The 23011-nt window shown below is 44.9% G+C and overlaps 1 protein-coding gene and 1 long non-coding RNA gene across 3 annotated transcripts; one reads left to right on the top strand and one right to left on the bottom strand.

Annotated features, from left to right (window-relative positions):
- Positions 1-12872: 12872 nt before the first annotated feature.
- Positions 12873-20953, bottom strand: LOC144683739 (uncharacterized). 2 transcript variants are annotated; one of them, XR_013577328.1, is made up of 3 exons: positions 20651-20953; positions 19521-19660; positions 12873-15603 (listed from the first exon to the last, which is right to left on the bottom strand). It is a non-coding gene; the product is annotated as an uncharacterized LOC144683739 (long non-coding RNA). The 2 variants fall into 2 exon arrangements; XR_013577327.1 differs by lacking the exon at positions 20651-20953 and adding an exon at positions 19919-20040.
- LOC144683738 (putative alpha-ketoglutarate-dependent hypophosphite dioxygenase) lies at positions 17883-21328 on the top strand. Its single transcript, XM_078547072.1, has 6 exons — positions 17883-18134; positions 18336-18552; positions 18658-18749; positions 19523-19662; positions 19766-19870; positions 20962-21328. The coding sequence occupies exons 1-6, from the start codon at positions 17894-17896 to the stop codon at positions 21067-21069; spliced, it is 903 nt and encodes a 300-aa protein (XP_078403198.1). The 5' UTR covers positions 17883-17893; the 3' UTR covers positions 21070-21328.
- Positions 21329-23011: the final 1683 nt, after the last annotated feature.

Genomic DNA, 23011 nt, shown 5'->3' with positions numbered 1-23011 from the left:
AATGATAGAGGAGCCCAGCACATCAGTGTCAAAGATAAAGATAATTGCTACAATCTTAAGCCAGAAGTGCCAAGTGGATGATCCATCTGGGCCTCCTCCAGAGGTCCCCAGCATCAGAGATACCAGTCTTCAGCCAATTCAGTTCACTCCACGTGATATCAAGAAACAGCTGAAGGCACTGGATATTGCAAAGGCTATGGGCCCTGACAATATTCCAGCAATAGTACTGAAGACTTGTGCTCCAGAACTTGCCGCACCCCTAGCCAAGCTGTTCCAAGTGCAGCTACAATGCTGGCATCTACCCGGCTAGGTGGAAAATTGCCCAGGTATGTCCTGTACAACAAAAGCAGGACAAATCCAACCCAGCCAATTACCGCCCCATCAGTCTACTCTCGATCATCAGTAAAGTAATGGAAGGGGTCATCAACAGTGCTATCAAGTGGCTCTTGCTTTGCAATAACCTGCTCACTGATGTTCAGTTTAGGTTCCACCAGGGCCACTCAGTTCCTGACCTCATTACAACCTTGGTTCAAACATGGGCAAAAGAGCTGAACTCCTGAGGTGAGGTGAGAGTAACATCAAGGCAGCATTTTCCGAGTGTGGCATAAAGAGCTTGAACAAAGCTGGAGTCAATGGGAATCAGGGGGAAAACTCTTCACCTGTTGGAAAGGAAGATGGTTGTGATTGTTGGAGGTCATTCATCTCAGCTCCAGGACATCACTGCAGGAGTTCCTCAGGGCAGTGTCCTCGGCCCAACCATCCTTCAGCTGCTTCATCAATCAACTTCCTTCATCATAAGGTCAGAAGTGGGGATGTTCGCTGATGATTGCACAATGTTCAGCACCATTCACGACTCCTCAGATACTGAAGCAGTCCATGTCCAAATGCAGCAAGACCTGGACAATATCCAGGCTTGGTCTAACAATTGGCAAGTAACATTCGCGCCAAACAAGTGCCAGACAATGGCCATCTCCAATATCAGAGCATCTATCCATTGCCCTTTGATGTTCAATGGCATTACCATCACTGAACCCCCTACTATCAATATCCTGAGGGTTACCATTGACCAGAAACTGAACTGGACTAACCATATAAATACTGTGGCTACAGGAGCAAGTCAAAGGCTAGGAAACCTGCAGCGAGTAACTCACCTCCTGACTCCCCAAAGCCTGTCCACCATCTACAAGGCAGTATCAACAGTACTTCCCACTTGCCTGGATGAGTGCAGCTCCCACAACACTTGACTGGCACCACATCCACAAACATTCACTCCCTCCACCACTGTCACACAGTAGCAGCAGTGTGTACCATCTACAAGATGCAGTGCAGGAATTCACCAAGTCTCCTTAGACAGCACCTTCCAAACCCACAATCACTACCATCTAGAAGGACAAGGGTAGCAAATAGATGCAAACACCACTACCTGGAAGTTCCCTTCCAAGCCACTCACCATCCTGACCTGGAAATATATCGCCGTTCCTTCACTGTCGCTGGGTCAAAATCATGGAGCTCCCTCCCTAACAGCAGTGTGTGTGTGTACCTATACCACATTGACTGCAGCAGTTCAAGAAGGCAGCTCACCGCCACCTTCTCAAGGGCAACTAGGGATGGGCAATAAATGCTGGCCCAGCCTACGAAGCCCACACCCTGTGAATGAATTTAAAAAAAAGTTCTCACTTTCATGTGTCCTTTCTCCAAATTCCCTTTTATGGCCCACCCACATTTCCCTACTAGTCAAGAGCTGGAGAGCACTTTGCTGTAGTTCAATGATGTGCTGAAAGACCAAGGTAAGGCTTTCCTTAATCCAATTTAATGTTGCAAATAGACTGCAGGTCAGGTCATTGGTCAGGGCCAGCATGTACTTGGCTGCTTGTCATCTCTGATGTTTCATCCAAGTGGACATTCTTTCTGTGGACGTAGAAATCAGAGCGAAAGCCTGAGATATCATGGTGGAGACAAACTTTGCCAATCTCATTCCAAGGGTGTGCAGTGCCTCTGGAAAGGCTGACAGAATCTCTCAGTTTTTCTGTTGCCATTCCATAATTTTATTTCCATGAATGATCCCTGAGGCTCAGCAACTGCATCCAGCTGTGCATCGCTTGGTGTGTCCTGTGTCCTCCGATGGCGACCCTCCACTGCTTTCTCTGTCTCTAGCACCTGCTCATGTTCACATGTGATGTGCTCCTCCCCATGTAAGAACCCAACCATCTGTCTTGGAGGCCCCATCCAGGTGTGGGCATATGAACTGGTTGAGGTTGTGTATGAGTTGTGTGACAGAGCTTCCTCAGAGTGAGCAACCTCCTCTGAGGACTTCTTGCACTCCTCTTGCTGTATCTCCTGTGTCACACTTGATGGATCTGTTGGAGATGAAAGTGATAGATCTGTTGTGGACAGGAGGGGGATCAATTTAAACAGCCCTGATTTCTCCTCTCACTCCCCTTTAAAAACAGAAAGCTGTTTTTGATTTTTGATTTTGTCCTTTTTAGTGGCAGTGTGGTTTCCCCAACCTTTCAGTTTGGAGTTATCTAATCCTCTATTAATAACCCCACAGCAAACTTGAGATAAGTTAAAATAAGAGGGTTGGTTTATTTTTACACACATATAAAATACGGGAAGGGGTTTTCACAACATCTGCCCCTTTTGCAATCATACAATAAAAGAGGGATCAGGGAAAGGAAGGGGTACAGGGCAAGACCATGATAAAAATAAGAGTTATGGTTTCATGTGAGTCCAGAGTCAAAAGTCCAGTGGTGTATTCCTTCAGAGGCTAGCAGGGTGATCCGCCTTTCCAGAAGAGAGGACTTCCACGATGGAAGAAGGCACAAAGAGATGAATGAGTCTTATAGGCACCGATACAGGAATTCCAATATTCCAGTAGTGCACAGTGTAGATGACGGCCAGGCAATTTTAAACCGGACAGATCTCTTTCTGCTGCTACCTATTAGATGGTAAGATGGCAGACTACCTGAGTTCAGTTACACATGCCAATATTATAGGTTCTACCAGCTTGGGTTGTCATGTGACATACCTCCCACTTCTCCTGGGTATTGGACAAAGGGTGTATTTTACCAGGTCTGGAATCTTGGTGTTTAATACAGGAGTCAGGGTCCTTTTGTCCTTGCAGATGTACAGTCTCCATTGGCCGGAGGTGTGCCTTAGAAATGTAAAGGAGGTGGGTGCATTTCTTTGGCACTTGTTTGTCGGCCATCACCGAGGGCATTAACATCTCTTTAAAGATAACAAGATCCCTGCCGGTTTCTGGAGGTTAGAAATTCCTCTGTATGAGCCATGACTAGTCAGGGTAAAGCCTTGTCCATTTTTAAAATAAAAATAATATTTTTATAAAGAAGCCAGGTTGATGCAGATATATGTTTATTTTCCTTCCTGTCTTCTGGCTGGGGCAGATCTGACAAGAAAAAAGAGTAAAAAGTCAATGTTGTGGAGGTGATCCCATTTCAGGTAGTGGTGACAGCAATCGACATTACTGATTGCTATGTGCCAAGTGACGGAGTGATTTCTAATTCTGTCACCAAGTATCAAAGAGACCCCCAACTTTCTATCACGAATGGCCGTGCACTCTGCCACCTTGGTCATCTCCAATGCCCTCTCTCCCACAGCAGTCAAGCAAGCTGTCACTGGAGGGCCTCTCCTGGTTCTCTGCATCTCACTCGAGTTCTGTACTCTTTTCTGCAGGGAGAAAAAGCAGAGAGTTATGAGTGCAAGAAATGGATAGTGCTGAGAAGAGGGAATGACAAAATATCTGGAGGTTGAGTCAGCATAGTTGTGAGATGTCATGAAGATGAGAGTGAGTGTCAGTGTTGTATTTGAGGATATGAGGGGTGCCTTGTGAGAGAGGAATGAATGGAACTGCAAGGTTTGCAGGAGATACTCGGGTAGTCAGAATGTTGAGGTTGGCACCTGACAGTGGGATGTCACTCACCTTTCCTGCCCTTATGAGGTCATTGAACTTCCTGCAACACTGAATTCAGGTTCAAGGTGCTCATGCTGCTCAATGCATTCAACATTTCCAGTCACACCTGTTTGGTCTGAGAGGCTGGCCTTTTCCTCCTGGCCTTTGGGGCCTCACAGGAGCTCCAGGGAAAAGTCAGAGAATTGAGGGCAGCCATCCCACCTTGCAATTCCATTCCGTTGCTTGCTGAACCCCGAGAAATCAATCTGGAATGGAGCCATTCAGACGCCTGCCAGCTCCATTTCAATAAAAACCCTCCCTTTGAAAGGTGCGTGTCATCACATACACACTCTGTGGTTTATTGGGAAATCTGGAAGCAAAATGCTAATACTTTGGCTGAGTTTGACAGACAAGGTAAAGCTCGGTCCAGCAACAATTGTGTTCGTTGCTCACTACCAGCCACCGCTGTGAATCAGTTACATAATAATTCTGCCCATTGTGCCTGTGCCAGTTCTTTTAAAGAGTTATCTAATTAGTCCCACTTCCTTGCTCTCCCCCCGCAGTCCAGCAATCTGTCCTCCATCAGATTACTGGGATTGCTGAGGCAGATCCCCGGTGGAATGGCAATGGCTCCATGGAGCCACTGTCAGGAAGACTGGATTCATCCACCCATCCCTGCCTATGTGTCAGTGCCTATGCTGTTACCTGTCAGCCAGCCAACCTAAACTGCTGCAGCCTATGCCAAGATGGTGCAGTTTTCAACCAAGCCTTCGAAAGCCAAGGTTGTTCAAAACCATCCTCTAAGGCCAGTTGCAGTGTCCTTTATTGAAAGTCCACCAGTTGTGCTGCAGCTTCAGGAGTACCACTGTGTAGGAGCAGCAGGACAGGTACATGGATGACAGGCACGAAGCAAAGATGTTTCTCTTTGTTTCTTTATTTCTCTCATTACCATTTCAATTTGCCTTGCACTATCATCACTTTTGTCATTTAATCTCTCTTGCCTTCCACCGCATTTTGTTCCTTTTTGTTCTTTGTCGCCCTCCCCTGCCCCTGTACTGCTAAAAATCTGTGACATTTTTAACTTTTTCCACTTCTGAAGAAAGGTTATTAACCTGAAATGCTAACTCTGTTTTTCTGACCATAGATGCTGCCAGATCTGCTGACTATTTCTAGAATTTTCTGTTTTTATTTTGTATTTCCAGCACCTGCAGTGCTTTGCTTTTGTGTTGTCTATACCAGCTCAGGTCATAGGTGCCTTAAACGTTTTGTTCACAGGATCCTTTGATTGTCTCACATGAGCCTGCTAGCAACTCAATGCTATCACGAGAATTTCATTCACACTCTCTCTGCCAAGGCTACCCATTTCACTTTCTCTCAACTGGAATAGAGAAACAAAGAGAGAGCTATCCAGTTATAAAGGCTGGCTGGCTTCCCACTGGTCTAAAGTGCCATTGATGGAATTCATGTACCACTTAAAACCCTATATGAATAAAAAGGGCATTCAATGTGAAACTAGTGCATAATGCTAATTACTTAAACCAATATGTGAAAGCCAGATACCAATGGAGTTTGACTTAGACATCATGTGAGAATCTACCATTCTAACCCTGATGAGCATCACATGGGGGTCATGGTGTACAGAATCATGGGGTACAGTAAATATAGAACAAGCTTGCTGGTCCAATTGGTCTTTCACTATCATGACGGGAGCACAAAAAGCCCTTGCTCAGCAATGGGAGAATCTAAATGTCAGGACAAATAAGCAACAAGCTCAGAGCTGCCCATGGACAGCCAAGGCCAAATGCGACTTGTACAAGCAGGGCTGTTAAACAAAGTTAGTGGAGAGGTGATATTGAAAAGTGAAGTGATCGCTCACCGTCTCCATTATGGGAGGCCAGGAGGCTCACTAATGCAATAGATACATTGAAACAACCACACCCAAGTAACCAAGCAAACTTAAAAGCTACAGAGCTAAACCTTGGCTACAATCCTCAAACATACTTTGGCAAAGACACAGAAGGAAGTGCAATTGAAATCAAAATTCAAACACTGAAAACTCAGTGAGCACGCAGTACAGAATGCTGCATATTCCGGACTTAAACATCTTCCAAGCAGAACAAGATATCACCTCCCGCACCACACTCTGATGCAAAGTTTGCAGACAAGTCCACCACTGCTGGAGCACATTCTCTCTTGCCATGACCCCCTTCCTCTTCCCTCCTCTTCTTTCCCGTCCCCCCGATATCTCCTCTCTGCTGTTACCTGTGGGGTTCCGCAGGGCTTACCACTGGCTCCCTTGCTGCTGCTAGTATATAGCAATGATTTAGACTTACATGTCAGAGGCATGGTTAAGAAGTTTGTAGATGATACAAAAATTGGTTGTGCGTTTCATAGTGAGGGAGACAGCTGTAGACTGTAGGGAGATATCAATGGACTGGTCAGTTGGTCAGAAAAGTGGTAAATGCAATTCAAACTGAAGAAGTATGAGGTAAAACATTTAGAAATGACAAACAAGGCAAGAAAATACACAATAAATGGTAGGATTCTGTGAAGTGTGGAGGACATGGAGGAATCTGAGGCCAGGATTTCCCATGCCCGCTTGCATTGGGCATGTTCGGTGGTGTGGGCGGACAATATGGTGAAAAGGCCAAAAGTCAGTGTCACAACATCGTGAAACCAGTTTGTGATTGTCCACTCTGCCTACTGATGGGGTGCCACGTTTTCCGCCGTTGGACATTGGAAACCTCATTGTAATACATCAGCATATCATTATAAGGCCAGCCCACCAGAATCATCCCCCTGCACTGGATTGTCTGTCTGCGTCAGCTGGAAAGCACGTCAATGTGTTTCACAACAGCATATAAAAGGTGTGCACTTGACGGGCTGCACTTTGAGGGGAACCCAGAGGTGAGTGCACAGTGATGTTGTGGAGCGCTCGCCTGGGTCGAGGTGCTTTGGGGTGGGGTGGGGGGTGCAAGGGCTGCCCTGCAGTTGAGGCGCCTTGGGGTTGGGCGGGGGGGTCCGGGTGTGGGGGGAGTTGGTGGCGAGGGAAGCGGCCATGGATTAGGGACACCTCGTATAAAGTGACCATTCCTCTGCAGCTGAGACAATTCAAGCGCAGCCACATTGATATGATTGAAGTTGGGCCTCCAGCTTCTCTGCCCACTCAAGCAATGCAGAGGCATCAAAATGCCACCAAGTGCTCCAGAGCTTTTCACCCCTTGGACAAAGCCTGCTAACTAATGGACATTTTAGTGGACTGCAGAACAGTTGGATAACTGGGCACGTTGTACAATTGCCTTGCTAAAGCTGGCCATGGAGCAGTCATCGGTGAAGACACTCAAAGCCCCTTGCAATGTCATCATCCCGGATTGGACCAGTCTCCCCCATGGTTCAAGCTAACACTGCAGCCTTGCAGCATGAGTTAGGAGAATGGCTGCGCCTGAGCTGAGAGCACAGCATGCAGCCCAGTGGGCAAAGCTGCCGCCAATCGGTCAGCTGGAGTGGGGCGGAGGAGGTTGGGGTTTCGGGAAGCCATGCAGTGCAGTAATCTCTGCCTATCCATTTGGTGGCCAGCACTCTTCAAGATGCGTTAAGGGGCCTTCAGACTTAACCAAGAGAAGTCCTTAGTACACCTGTGCTAACCCACACGTCTCTCCCTTACATCCTGCAGGAGGAATACATCAGGAGCATGGAGCCTGGTGTCCTAGCTGTATGCCTCATGGCGTTCTGAGAGCAAAGACAACAAAGAAGAGAGCGACTGAGGTGCCTGGCTGCGCAGACAGAGGAACAGTACTCTCAGGATGAAGGAGTGGCTGAGGCTCCCGCACATACTGCTGAAGAACCACAGCAAGCTGTCGCTGGTCAGCACCTGGGAACATCCAGGATCTATAGATGCTGCCTTTCGTTCTTGAAGATGACTCAGGACCAGTGTTGCAGTAGGCTGTGCATGTCTAGGGAACTGGTCACTCACATCTGCCAGCTGCTGCAGGATTTGGCATTATGGGAACATGGAGGGCATCCATTGCCAGTGGCCATGAAAGTGACAGCGGCGCTCAATTTCTATGCCAGTGGCTCCTTTCAGATCTCCACAGGTGACCCCTGTGAGATATAAAATCCCTCCACCCACAAATGCATCCATGTGGTCACGGATGCCACCTTCGTGAGGGCACACAACTTAGTGCATTTCGCCCGGGACCAGAAAAGCCAGGATGCAAGAGCGATTGGATTTGCCCAGATCTCAGGTTTCCCACAGGTGTAGGGTGCCATCGACTGCACTCACATGGTGCTCAGATCTCTATCACAACACTCGGTCAAATATGTCAACTGCGAGGGCTTCCTTTCGCTGAATGTGCAGCTGGTGTGCCACCATCAGAAACGCATCCTGCAGGTCTGCGCACAGTTTCCAGGGAGTGTCCACCACTCCTACATTCTCAGTCGGTCACAGATCCCTGCAGTCTTCCAGGGTCCACAGAAGCTGCAGGGATGGCTCCTCGGGGAGAAAGGCTACCTGCAGAGAACGTGGACGATGACACCCATGAATCGCCCTCAGACTGCAGCAGAGTGAAGGTACAAAGAGGCTCATGCTACATCTCACTACTTGGTGGAGCAGACCATCGGGATGCTGAATATGAGGTTCCGGTGCCTGGACCGGTCTGGTGGAGCCCTGCAACATTGTCCACAGTGGGTATCACGCATCGTCATCACCTGCTGCACCCTTTACAATCTGGCGCTGCAACGAGGAGAGGAGCTGGCTGAGGAGAAGATGCAGGAGCTGGAGGTCTCCTCTGATGAGGAGGACGCTAACAGGGATCAGGGTGAGGGGGTCCTGGAAGGTGATGATGACGGGGATGAGGCCCTCGCTCTGGCCAGACGAGGCAGATGTGCTCAGGATGCCCTCATAGCTGTTAGATTCGTGGAGGATGATGACGACATGCAGTGAGGAGACACCACATCACATCTGTGAACGTTTGACTCCAGTCTGGCTTATGGCAGCGCACATACACTCTGTGATAACGCTCCTGTCATGGGCTGAGGCCGATTGTGAACTTCACTTAGGATGGGATTGTCAACCCTCCCACAGTCAGCGAGTTAAATCAGGTCACCTGCTTGGCACCAACTGCTTGGCTGCAAAAGTGGTTCATGTCCGGGCAGTGAGACTCTGTCAACATTACCATTGTTTTCAATGCTTTCCAAAAATACCTCTATGATACCTCTTGATGTTAATGACAGAAGAATGAAGAATGAGGAAACACTTAGCAGGATTTTCCCCTCGTCTGGCGGGAGCGGCAGGTGGGCCCGGGAGCGGCCGCAAAACAGTCCGCCACCCGCGATTGACCCCTGACTATGATTTCCCGCCGGATGGCCAATTAACGGCCAGGCAGTGTGAAACACGCACTGAGAGCTTCAGCGCTGCCGGGATGGGGGTGGGGGTGGGGGTGGGAGCATGTGAGGGGGATCACACAACGAAAGCTCCCTGAAGGCACAGAGCTGCATCAGAGAGCTAAAGGATTTTCAAATGAAAAATAAAGATTTGAAAAATAAGGGAAACATATCCCCACATGTGATCATTCACATGAAGAGGGCCATGTTAAAAATGAGTTAAAATTTTTTTAAAAATTCACTGTTGGAAAACTCATCCCACCCGTGGATGAAGTTTCGCAAAAAATGCAAAGGCCGCCTGGCCTATTCACCTGCCCACCAACTGTAAGGTTGAATGGGAAGCAAAAAATTCAACTTAATTGTCTGCTTAAGGGCTTTAATAAGATTCTTATTAATCTCCTGACTCTCGCACGCACCTGCCAACCGTAATGTCATGTGCTATTTCACACTATGCTGTGTCAGCACGTTACCACACGCTGAGCTGTAAATCCTGGCCTTGGACTTTTCATTGTTCGTTTCTCCATTTCATGCTTTACTCCTGTTACATGTTCTTTGTAGAAGTAGAAAAATCATTATGATGAAACACTATTCCAGGTAAGCCTTTGTTTTCATCACATAGGTGATGAAGAAATTGATAAGAGGAAATTTCTTCTGAAGGAACTGTGTTACTTTCATTCCGTTGAGTTCAATGAAATAACATCGAGTGGAGTTTACAACAGATGATCAATCTAAACTGTCAAGTAATGACTGTGACAGCAAAGTTAAAATTAACTCCACTGTCTTCAGGGTAAAGCCAAGAAATACCAATTAAAATTATACTGTACCCTAACAGGTTGTGATTTACATTGTTCATAAAAATAATAAAAGGTGATGTATACCAAACCAGCCATGGTGTAAATCTAACTGCATGTGTTACAGACAATAGCAGATATTGGAGATTAATCTAATTTCTGGGAGATTGCTCAGAGGATGGATTTCAGCATCACAAATCTGTTACCTTTCTTCCTGTGCTTCAGTCTGAGGGAATGAAAGTTCCACAGCTAGAAGTCACAGGTTTTAAAAAATCCATCAATTATGAAGCAAAAAGGTGCTTAAAATGATCAAGATAGCATCCTTTTAATATAAAATAAAAATCAACATTTTCCAGAGGTGCATAGCTCAACAATATTATACCTTCAATAAGTTAAAAATTCTAGCCAGGATTTTTCAGTCCAGTCTGCTGTCGGACCAGAAATTCCTTCCCGAAGTTAACAGGCCTTTCTTTGTTTCATCAAATTTTCTGTCCCGCTTGTGATGATTCCCGCCACAGGTGGAACTAGAAATTCCTGTCCTCTAACTAATTTTTGTGGTATTCATTTATTGGGCCCTGTATCAAAGTTTTGAAGCTGTTGGACAGCTTTTGACATTGTTCTAGGTTGAAATGTTCATAATTGCCTCTTCCAAATATTCATCTAAGAATGTTCAAGTACTTTAAATCGTGAATATGCTGCTGTATAATAATAATATCATCACGTCATCTTATTTTAGATCCTGTCCATTGTGAGAAAATGACCCACAAAAAGTTTCTCGAAAGTCATGCCAAATTCTCACAGTAATTCCAGGCCCATGCATAAATTCCTCAGAATGAGTGCCTGAGGCAGGACCAAATTAAACACTTCTACTCTGAGGTAGATTACCAATTATTTGGTAAGGGAATACCTACCTAACAGTGACCATAACATGATTGCATTAAATATTTGGTTTGAGGGAGAAAAGACTACCAGGTGTTTCTGCATTAATCTTTGAAGATGACTTTAGTGTTAACAAAGCAGCTCATAAAGCGTTTGAGATTCTGGACTCCATAAATAGAGGAATAAACTGCAAAGCAAATAAGTTATATACTTTTCAGGAAGGACGTGAACGTTTTGAAGAGGATACAGAAGAGATTTATTGGAATGGTTTGAGGGATGAGGGATTACATTTATGAAGATGGACTGGCGAAGCTGAGATTGTTCTCCTTAAAGCTTAGAAGGCTAAGGGGAGAAATGATAGAGGCATTTAAGGGTTTAACTTCAGATAGATTGAGTAAATGAGTGATTGAACATCTTAAGATTAGTCGTACTGAATTCTGTATTTAAGAAACTCATTTTAAGATAGGAGAACTTGATTACTCAAAATGCCTGGGAGATGCTCTAAATAATCACAAGTACAGATATTTGGGAGAAGATTCCCTTTACCATGGAATCCATGCATCAACTCAAGAGCTTGTAATATACCATCACTGCAGCTTTGCTGCTCTGTGCAATATGAGCATAGTTCTTTCTGTTGGCGATACATCCTGAGGAGACTTCAGCTTTCTACAGCCATTGTGACTTCTCTGTTTGACATAGTTACCGAGGTTAATCACACCTAACTGTGTGGGTCGGCATTCAATGCCAGTGGAATTGTAAGTGACTTTGAATTTTTTTGCCTCCAACTCATTTCAGGCCATGCGTGGAGACCTGAGTGGCATTACCCAGCCTGCAGCACACCAATGTATTAAGGTGTTTACATATGCCATGTTTAGAAATTCAGAGCAATTCATTGCCTTCGCCACTAACCACAATAATCAGATGGGAAGAGACAGAGACTTTGTGGCCATGGCAGGTTTTCCAAGGGTCCACGGTGTAATTGACTGCACCCATGTCACCTTCAAGGCACCAGTAGGCCAGCTAGGGGCCTTTATTACCAGGAAAGGCTACCATTCAATCAATGTGCAGGTAGTCCTTGACCACCAGCAGTGTATCCTGCAGGTCTGTGCAAGGTACCCAGGAAGCAGCCATGATTCCTATATCCTCAGGAACTCCCAGGTGCCAAGCATGCTGTATTGGACGTGATGTTTTGCAAGAATGGCTGCTGGCTGACAAAGCGTACAGGTTAAAGAAGTGGCTCATAGCACCAGTTTGATGCTATGCCCCCGATATAATTAAAGCCATTGCACAACCAGGGCTATCATCGAGCAGGTGATTGGTCCCCTCAAAATAAGGCCGGATGCCTTGACAGATATGGAGGAGGTTTCTAGTGTGCGCCTTCGAGAGTGTCCTTGATGGTGGTGGTTTGCTGTGCTTTTCACAAACCTAGCACTCCAAAGAGGAGATCCCCTATCAGAGGAGGAGTCAAGGGAGAGTATCCATTCCTCTGATGAAGAGGAAGAGGAGGGAGAACCGACACAGCTAGATGTGCAAGGCCCTGCCAAGGACCGTCTGGATGGGTGTGAAACAAAGGAAGCTCTAATCATCCAGAGATTCCAGTAGCTCAGTCTATCAAAACTTCTTCTCATCTTGTCCACTGTTCCCTCCTTCTCCCTCCAACATCACCAGAAAACCAGGTTCTCTTCTCTTAAAATCACAAAAGCCTAAACTATGTTACTCCCCTGGTTGCAATTTAAGACTTAAGACCATTATTATGATCTTGTGAGGAGGGGTGAAATGTCTCCCTTATTCTACCACCCAGGTCCGACCATAACAGGGTTTTTTTGTGAACGTAGACAGAGTATGCTTTACCAATACTGTAGGAGTGCCACTATTTACACTTTCAAATTATAAAGAATTTGTTAGACAGGTTTTCTCTGGTTAAACAAAGAACAAGGCAAGTTTATTGAAACAATTTCCCCGAATTGAAAAAAAAGGACTAGGCAAATTGCAACCCCCATTCACATTTCACAGGCATTTGCCTGGGCCCACACACACACACAACTACACACAAACACACGAACTAGTAGAGGTGGTAGAATAATACGATGGTCTTAAGGCTTTTTTACAGTTCATGAAGAAGATAAAACAAAGGAGCATACAGTTAGCTGTCCTTTGGCTGGTCTCGATGTGGTGATTCCATGTTGCAGCATTTGTCCAGTTGTCTTCCTGGGTGTGGCTGTATGGAATGTATACCCATGTTTTATTCCCAAATGATCTCAGTTTGCAGTAGATTTCTCTTCTCAGGGTGGTTACTTTGCAAATCGGGTCAATACTTCCAAGAGAGAAAGAGAAAGCAAAAAGCTTTTACAGCCTGTTTCAGTACAGCATTCTGATGTCTCTGTTCAGTAACACAGTCCCTTAAAGTCCCCTGCTGGCTGTATATTCCAGGGAAATTCTACTAGTCCATGTCTGCTGCAGTCATTGTTTTTAGAACAGGTAATTACATTTTGATGTCGCAACTCAGAAACTTTTGAAAAGTTTCAGGATAGTGCCCAACAGGGGATGGGGTCTTTCATGCTCCCGAGGGGGTTGAGTGTCTATCTTTTCCATCCCACTTGATGGAATGCAAGCTTGTATATTGTAGCCATCAGGCAGTCTACATTGTCTTTAAAGGTTTTCAGCTTAATTTCAAAATTCAGCCAGAAAAAAAAATTCAGCCAGAAAAAGAAAAATTAAAAATTATATCTTTAAAATAAAAGCACATCCTCATAAAACCATCCATCTCCATCCATTATTATGCACAGTAAATTAACCAGTGCGCTTCTCTAGGATGTTCAGCTAACTCATCAGTTATGTATATTGAACCTTATTGTCCTTTGTAAGTAATACAGATGATAAACCATGTGAAGCGAAGCCTGACTGGTGTGGGGTTTTTAAAAATTATTTGTGGCATGGTGCACCCCACTCCCTTCCATCCCAACCCTTGCTTGCAGCTGCAGTGGAGACAGGCTGCTGTCCCTTATGCCCCCTTGTCTGTGGTAACTTTGGTTGCCTCCCTCTGGTTGCCCATGGCCATGAGGGCCCCAGCGTGGTGGGTGCCTCCTGTACAGTGGCATAAGGCCCTTCTGTTGCTGCAGGACTTGAAGGCATCTGTGCCACTGGCAGAGGACCAGAGTGCTGGAATATGCTTTTCAGGGATAGCAGCATGCTATCACTATAAGGGAAGTGTGTCGACAGGTAAAACAACTTTTTTCCTGCCTGCTACCACACTTTGTGCAAATCTAAGATGATTCCACCCAAAGTGATGGAGTGCAGGTCAGAATACATACCCACAGTTCCTTCTGTAATCTGCTGGGTTTGGCTGTCCAAGACAGTCATCCGTCTGTCGGTGGAGGAAGTCGTATGTTCTGCTGAGTAGCTGATCACCGTGCTCATGGCTAGGGTGGGCTCCTGCTAAGTCAGTGCCAGAACATACAACACCTCTGGTATCTCCACCCATATCCACACCCCATACACTGGATGTCCAGCACCAGCCGCCTTATGGACGACTTCAGAAGCTCATCACCTAACTGTGACTCAGCATCTGGCTGTCCTCCAGCACTCCCCCAACTGCCAGAGGCCTGCACAATCTCAGTCTCCATCAGCAGCATGTGGTTCATCAGTTTGTGGTTCCCTTAGTTCTGAGGCATGAATTCCCACCAAGGTGTTAGTGTCTGTGCCAGTACTGTGTACGGAACAGGAGTGTGACATTGCACTCTCTAAGGCTTCCTCTTCCTCCTCAGAGTTGGACCTTTGGGACTTTTGGCAGCAGCAGTCAGTGGCACACCTGTACAGGAGACAAAACTAGGCCATCTTCTACCTTCGCGGCGAGTGCACAGAGACATATTTCCACATTGGCAACACTTCAAACATTATGAGATGTTACTCTTTGCTTGGATTTCACTTCCAACATGACACTCATTCCTTCACGAGGCACGAAAGCATTCTCAATCAGATACCACCAATGCCTCCTTCATAACAACACACCAGGCATCATACACTCTCCCCTTATTCTGGTTAACACCTATCTCTCTCAATTGTGCATAGCCCCCTCCTGCAGTTTCATCATTCCAGGGCCTTTCTCATATCTCACCTCTTCCAATCTACCAGTCCCACTTCCTGTCAGCAAGCTGCAACACCTCTTCTTTTATTGGCATGAGGTTTGGCACACTGCCTCCTGTCTTGCATCTTTCTCAGGCATTGTGACATTATAAAGATTTTGAATCTCCTGCATAATCATTCCTTCAGACATCTGGCCTACTGGGAAATCCACAGGCTGAACAATCTGCAGCACCAAATGACCAATTACATCAAATGACCAGTTACACTTCTTTCAATCCCTCCCCATCCCCCATTCCAAAACCCATTCATAAACCTTGGGATCATGTACAGTGGCATTTGTGCATCATTCTACCTTGCACTCCTGTTCAGTGCACAAGACAATATCCTCATGGAGCCTTCCCACATCCCTCCATGAATGTACATTTCTATAATGGAGTCTCAGTCACTGGCAGATCTTAAAAGTCATTGATGCATTTTCTGCACTGTATCCAGGTTCTCTCGGTGACCCTAAGACAGTTGACCTCCACTGCTGTGGTCAGGCTGGGAAGTCTGCTCTTTCTGTCAGTGTGGAGGAATAAAGGTCAAATGGCATGGAATCAATATAGGAATTTTAGGTTAAAAATTATTCTTCTGTAAAACATACAGCAAGCTGCATTTTTTACCAAAGGACAAAGCTAGTTTGCAAACATAATGTGGTCAACTAAGATAAAAGCAAAAAACTGCGGATGCTGGAAATCCAAAACAAAAATAAAAATACCTGGAAAAACTCAGCAGATCTGACTTGAAACGTTAACTGTATTCCTCTCCGCAGATGCTGTCAGACCTGCTGAGTTTTTCCAGGTATTTTTATTTTTGTTTCTGTGATGTGATCAACTCCCTTTACAACATGAAGTTATTGATAAGAAATACACACACCTAATAAATGGTATTCTATGGTTCTTGCCATGAGACTAGCACATAAGCTGCAATACCAGCTCTGACAAGTGAAACCACAAAACAGATAAATAAAATGCTAAGCCCCACGTATTATTATTTCACTTGACACTGTTCCTTGACTAAACAACGTTGGCCAACGTGACTGTCATGTAGTGTCCAGTTTTCAGGGGCAGAATTTTGCCCTTGGCGGGTGGGCTCGGCAGGGACAGGTGGGAGCGGTCGGGATGCCGGTTGCTGCTCGCGATCGGGTCTGGTAGGTGATCCCACACTGGTGGGCCAATTAAGGCCGCCCAGGGTGAAAGGCAGCTGGGGAAGCTCCGAGAAGGGGCGGGCGGAGGCATGATGTCCGTCGAGTCCAATGGCAACCCAGCGGCCAATTCAAAAGCGGCCCAGGCAGCCCCTAGAAGGCTGCCGTGGAAGGACGTCTCCTGTACTCTCGCTATGAATTTGAATGCGACTGAATACTGCAGGCAGGAGGGCAGGTTGGTGGGGCAGTCGGCGCTGCATTTCTCTGATGAGTGCTTCGCAGTGCTCCGGGAGGTGGTGGCTGCCAGGAGGGACACCCTTGTCCCCAGAGATGGGAGGAGGAGGCCACCGCACCTTACCAAGAGGGCAAGGGAGGGGGAGGTGGCATCCCTGGTAAGCAGCCACAACGTGGTGAGGCGGACATGGGCGCAGTGTCAGAAGCGCTTCAATGATCTGTTGGGATCGGGAAGGGTGAGTACCGGGTTAGCATGGGTCAGTGTGGAGAGCAGTTAAGGGCAGGCCATCCCTCCATTGGACCTCAGGGGTGTTAGAGTGTGAGTGGCAACTGTCAATGACGCCGAAGCTGGCCAAGGGGGTGAGTCCTGGCTGATTGGACTGACTGCCTTGTGCCTCGAGGGGCACACCCAGGATGTGCCCTGGAATGTGCTCCTCAGGTGGGTTTGGCCAGGCTGCAATGGCACTGCAGGTACAGAGTGGACTAATCAATGAAGCTATTAATGTATTTAATATTTTGGAACATATTTTTCTTTTAAAACAGAGGTTTGGCCTGTGGGTATGTCTTAATTGGATTAAAGCCAGCCTGTCTGGGTGCTTTGATGTACAAATTTTGATATGTAAGAGAGATAGCGTGCATTTGCATTTTTTTTGAATAGAGCATTCAAGAAGTGGGGTAAAAACTTGATGCCTATCTAGCAGATACCAAGCCATATGTTTATATTACTAATAAAATTGGTACTATGAAAGGGGTTTCATTGTTAAAAGGTGAAGTTCAAAGAGGTTGTTGATACAATGAGAATTAACATTCAATGAGGCTGGTAGGCATAACTTCAGTAGTTTTCGTGTGTGCAGGCAGATGCAATGTAAGATCAAAAGGCAGCTGTAAGCCTCCAACTGGCTCCACAGTGAAAGTCACCTCATTTTGAATTCGTAAGGTGAAAATACTTTGCCTGGTGTATGGTTAAGTCTGTGGGTTGTTGTTGCCTTGATGGAGATCAGGTTGGGAATTTGTTAAAAGTTATGATAGTAGTAATTTGTAGCCATGTGTACATATATTTTGACCGGTGTAAATTAATAAAATGTTTCATTTAGTTTAATGTAATACCTCAAACTAGTGGTCTGATTCCTGAGTTTAGAGTCGCATCTCAAACCTAACACTTAATGTTTTTGATTATGACAGTTGTTTAAAGTTTCCCTCTGGGATTTTTTTTAATAACTCCACTTTACCAACTGTATTAGTCATAACAATGACTGATACTGGTCTGAACTAAAATTCGATTTTAACGTATACAAGAACTGGCAGTTTCTCAAGTTATACTGCAGTTTCCTTCTGGGAGGAGAGGTTGTTCAAATAACATCACTCAGCTGGCAGAAGGAGCTCCTAAATAGGTGTTTTGGCTGCTATTTAAGGAACTAGTGGGGTGTGAATATGCAAATTAAGATCCCTGGGCTACCTATTTATGTCAGAACCTTGAAGGAGCCAGTATCAGCACAAGCACAATTTCTACAAGCAGTGGACAAGCAAAACAAGTTACTGAAAATGCAGAGCAAGGCAAGCGAACTGAAAAATTTCTATGAAAATAATGGTTACCTTACAGGACTCCACATCCTAGACAAAAAAGAGCTTGCACTGGCCACTCAGAATTTTTCAGCTTTAGAAGATAAATTTGGTAAGTAAGAATTTGTATGCCAGTTATTAAATGGTCCTTATAATGGTCAACAGCATGTAGAAATTGGAAGATCTGGAAATGTGGCTCCAAATTTAATTCAGTATCTTTGATAAACATCTGCCATCACTTTCAATAATAAAATGCTTCTTTAAAACTTAATTTAACTTAGATATTTGATTATTTTTATTGTGTGTGTTTTAGGTAAAGTATACACCCAGTACAGCCTTCACAATGTGCATTTACAGTACAAGTGGGTGATGGATTTAGCTGCCAATCCTTTGGTCCTCCAAGCCATTATTGCAGTTTTGGGGCCCAATGTCATTCTGCTTGATTCTCGGTTTATCTGTAAGTATCCAGCCTCTGATGTCCCTCACAAAAATGATGTCGTCCCCTATGTTGCCTGGCATCAGGACATCAGGTGAGTCAGGTATTACAGTACAGCAAAACTATTAAGTTATGCTTCTGAATGTGACTGTTGTTTAACACTTGGGCATTATAATTTTACACTGTTCTTCTCCAATAGATATTGGGGCTTTGACGGAGGACCTGTAGCCTCCATGTGGTTGGCCTTGGATGACGTTGATGAAGAAAATGGGGTTCTGCAGGTTATTCCAGGTTGGGCAATGATCATTTTGATTATATTTTCCATTTTCTGAGCTCACATATAGTCACATTGGAACAGGAGAGGGCCATTTAGCCCCTCTAGCCTGTTCTACCATTCAGTTAGATCATTACTGATCTGGACGTCAACCCCATTTACCTGCATTTGTTCCATATCCCATGATATGCTTAACAAACAATCTCAGTTTTGAAAATTTCGACTGACCCAGTATCCACAGGATTTTGGATAGGAATTTTGAGATTACCACGCATTTTTTTTATCCACTCTTGGGTTTGAGCGTCATTGGCAAGGCTACCATTTATTGGCATCCCAACTTGTCCTTGAGAAGGTGTTAGTGTGCCACCTCCAACTGAGTGACTTGCTAGGCCATTTCAGAAGGCTCTTAAGAGTCAACCACATTGTTGTGGGTCTGGAATTCCATGTAGGCCAGACCAGGTAAGGACGGCAAAGTCCACCCTGATTTCACTTTGAAATGACCCAGTTCAAGCTTTAAGGTTACTCCCCTTGCTCTGGATTACAACCCCAGAGGGAATCATTTTTTCTGTAGCAACCACCTTGAATCCCTTCATTATTTTAAAGAGCCCAATAGATCTTCCCTCAACTTTCTAATGTCAAGGAAAACAAGTTTATAGAGCTTGTCATCATAACTTAATCCATTTAATGACATTTGCAATTTTCCAATCAAATGGCACATTTTATAATTTTATAACAAAATAATTATAGGTATTTCTTAGAGGGATAATGCTGTGCTAAATGATACTTACAGGAAGCCACAAACTAGGCCTACAGGAACATGGAACAAGTACTATTCCTGGAAACATGTTGACATCAAATCAGGAGATTCCCAAGCATTTGGTTGAAGCTGAGAAGGCTGTTTTATGCCCTCTCAAAGCAGGGCAAATGTCTGTAAGTAGGAGTCAGAAATTTAAAATAAATTAGACTGAAAATATATCAAATTCCTGTTGTGTGTTTAACCTGATTGCCTATATTTAAAGTAAAATTCTTTCAGATCCATGATGGTTTGACAGTCCATTTCAGTGAACCCAACATGTCAAACAGGCGTAGATGTGGCTTTGTGATCCGTTATATCCCCACTACTGCATATCCTATTGAAGTGAGTATTTAACTCCACTCTATGTATAAATATGAAAAACACACAAACCTCAATGGCCTGAATCTTAAGTTTGTTGGGCGTGTGCGATCAGCAGGCCCGGAAGCAAACGCGAAATGCGCTTCTGCCCGCGATCAGCCTCTGAACGCAATTTCACGCTGGTTGGCCAATTACGGCCAGCCAGCATGAAACCCGTGCTGAGAAAGGCTCAGCGCTGCCGTTGAGGGGGTGCAGGAAGAGGGCAGGCGCCGAGAGAAGGGAGGGTGTGGGCTTGTGCTCCGTGAAGGCTGACGGCTGCGTTGGAGCTGCTTCAGGGAGCTGCAGTAATTTAAAAATGAAATGAGCTCAGTAAACTGCTGCAAACTGTGACAATACTGTAAATGCAAGACTACATAGCAGATCATCCCTCAAACATCTTTTATTTTATTTAACTCTGGACATTTCATCCCACCTGAATGTAGTTAGTGGTGAAAACATGAAGGCCGCCTGGCCACTTGGCCTGGCCATTTAGCCCATCCACCAACTGTAAAAATGGACGGTCCACGTAAAATTGCTGACAAGTGGCTCCTTGATGGGCCTAATGACCCATTTAATTGTCAGTGGGCAGGCTTCTGACTCCTGCATGTGCCCGCCGACCGTAATGCTGCTTGTGAGTGCGATGACGTTAGGATGTGTGCCCGACGTCTTCTCGTACAATTTCATGTGATTCCAGGTTGGGCACGCGCCCGCACAAACAGTATAAAATTCTGGCCAATGTCTTTTATGTTTGTTATAGCAGCCAACCTGAAATTATTATCAGAAATAGGATTGCCAATCCTCCTGGATTGCTGAGAGCCTTCCACAACTAACAGCTGATGTCCCAGGTGTGAGTGTGGCAACCCAAGGGTAATATACTTTGAATATGTGATTCACATCTACATGACTTCATGGTCCATCATCTCAACTCCCGATTAACACCATCCTGCCTGCTCTGGGTTGTGAAGCCAATCTGGTGGCAGAGCTGGGCTTTTCTGATGCAGTTAGATTTAGACAGGCTGCAAGAAGGATTAAAATACAGATGATTATTAATGCTGATTGTTACTATTTTTTTTCAGGATGCGGACAGACCCCGTTCTTTCCCGGCGACGGTGCTAGTAGCTGGAGATGACAGGTTCAACCACTTTCGAAACAATGCGCCAGATACCTTCACCAAAATATTCTGAAAAAGTTAGAGCAACCTCGAGTGATTGTTATAGAAATCTTGTAACTGAAGACATAAACAGTTGTAATATATAATTGCTGTAAAAGTGTTATTTCTTACTGGACTAAGGAATCATAAATGTTCATATATTAGAGTAAAATAATAATACTTTGTTATTCGTTTACAAAGTTGTGGATTCTACAAATTATAGATTTAGATGCCATTACATATCAAATAACTGTATCTGAAAAGTTTTAAATAAAGACCTTTCTGTAAGTGTGAACATGATTGTCACTAGTCTCCTCTCAGATCCTACAATAAGAGGGCTGGCACAGCTAACACAGCCCACTTTATTTGGGCCTGCAACAGGCAGAGAAGCAGCAAAATTAGACAGAGGGTTTATATATGTATATCGCTCCAAGCTCATTCCACTTCCAGTTCTTGGCTCCACCACTGGTCATCATTAGTCTTATGAAGCAGACAGAGCTTTTGTTCTTTATAAGGCAAACAGAAAACTATCAAATAGTGGAGACCTGGCCCATCGCACATGCAGCATTTTGCAAAGAGTTCCCCCAGTCTCTTGTCAGAGAAGCAGAATGAAATGGCAGTTGGAAAAAGTGAGTACAACCTTAGGGCCATGAAATTCAGTAAGGCCCCAGAATGGGCAGTGCATAGTTTCTGATGCAGGAGACAACACACAAACTTTTTACTGTCTACTCAGTTACATGTTTGCACTTTGCAGTCAGAAAGCACTGTTGAGTTGCTGCGTGCCTGAGCAGGGATGCAAAATTGTGAGAGGTTAGCACGACTTCAAGTTAGCCTGCACTACTGAAAACCAGCCTCTTAAAGGAGAGGTGCATTTTGACTGAAGCAGGTGCTGGAAGTCATTCTAGAACAGAGTTTGACCTGGGAAAGAGACAAGAATGGCACAACATGGCAGAGAGTGGGCTCCAATGTTCTTTGATACAGCGCTTGAGGGCTTGGTGCAGGAGATGAACAAAAGAGAAACCCTCCACTCACGGAACTAGGATGCACTTCAAAGGCAGAGTGCGAATTAAGGCAATGGGATAAGATAACCATTGCAGTCAATTCCACCAGTGTAGATGCGAGCATTTTCATGCAATACCAAAAGAAGTTCAATGACTTCACACATGTGGTCAAGGTCAGTGAATACATTTTCAAATGCCATATCCCATCAATTACAGCAATAGCCTCAGATGTTCCACACCTCATCAATTCCCTACCAACAATCTTTAATAATGACAATCATACTTAACATTCAGTGTCAAAGACAGGATATATGTGTTCCTTTTTTACTGCCTGTGATCAGTATATTGATATGTAAAAGGCGTGTGTTTCTTACCCTCAGAGTGAATGTCCCAATTAATAATGCCAGCAGAAAGCTTTTTGCGACATTTTAAATTAAAGATGGTTATTTGCCCCAGATTTTAAAACACAACGTCTCACTCACTTGACTCACACACACTCTCATATACACAATGATTAGATACTGATGAAGCAACTTATAATTATCTCATTCTCTTTCATGACAGGCCTGTAGTTTCTGTGACAGCCAGTGTTTTTGTATTTGAATGACTCATTCAATTTGAAATTAACCTTCTGAATTAGTTTCAACAGACAGCAGGCATTGTTACAAAATCAGCCTGCAAGGATTCTTTTGTTCCCACCTGAGACCGGGTGGTTTCGCTCCATAGAAGTAAGGTGATCCTTGCGCAGCCATCTTTTGCAGCCATTTGTGGTCAGTTTTAAAATATATAAATTAGTTAGAAGTTCAGAATGTACTGGGGTATGACAATAGCTTCAACTCACCCTCATACACTTACCACTGCTGCAAGCATTACACCCACATCTCACAGCTTGCACACATTGCCAGCTATTCAATCATGACAGACACATCACTCAAACACATTCCACACATTGACACAATTCCATCTCTCTTGCAG

Source organism: Cetorhinus maximus, chromosome 8 (genome assembly GCF_964194155.1).
Source record: "Cetorhinus maximus chromosome 8, sCetMax3.hap1.1, whole genome shotgun sequence".
Classification (NCBI taxonomy): domain Eukaryota; kingdom Metazoa; phylum Chordata; class Chondrichthyes; order Lamniformes; family Cetorhinidae; genus Cetorhinus; species Cetorhinus maximus.
This window is presented reverse-complemented; position numbering and strand designations above follow the sequence as displayed.

Excerpts from the sequence above, each read along its gene's own strand:
- LOC144683738 (XM_078547072.1), top strand. The coding sequence starts at position 17,894 with ATGCAAATTAAGATCCCTGGGCTACCTATTTATGTCAGAACCTTGAAG. Across the intron at positions 19,663-19,765 it reads TCAAAGCAGGGCAAATGTCT|ATCCATGATGGTTTGACAGT; the intron begins GTAAGTAGGAGT and ends AAATTCTTTCAG. Across the intron at positions 19,871-20,961 it reads CTACTGCATATCCTATTGAA|GATGCGGACAGACCCCGTTC; the intron begins GTGAGTATTTAA and ends ATTTTTTTTCAG.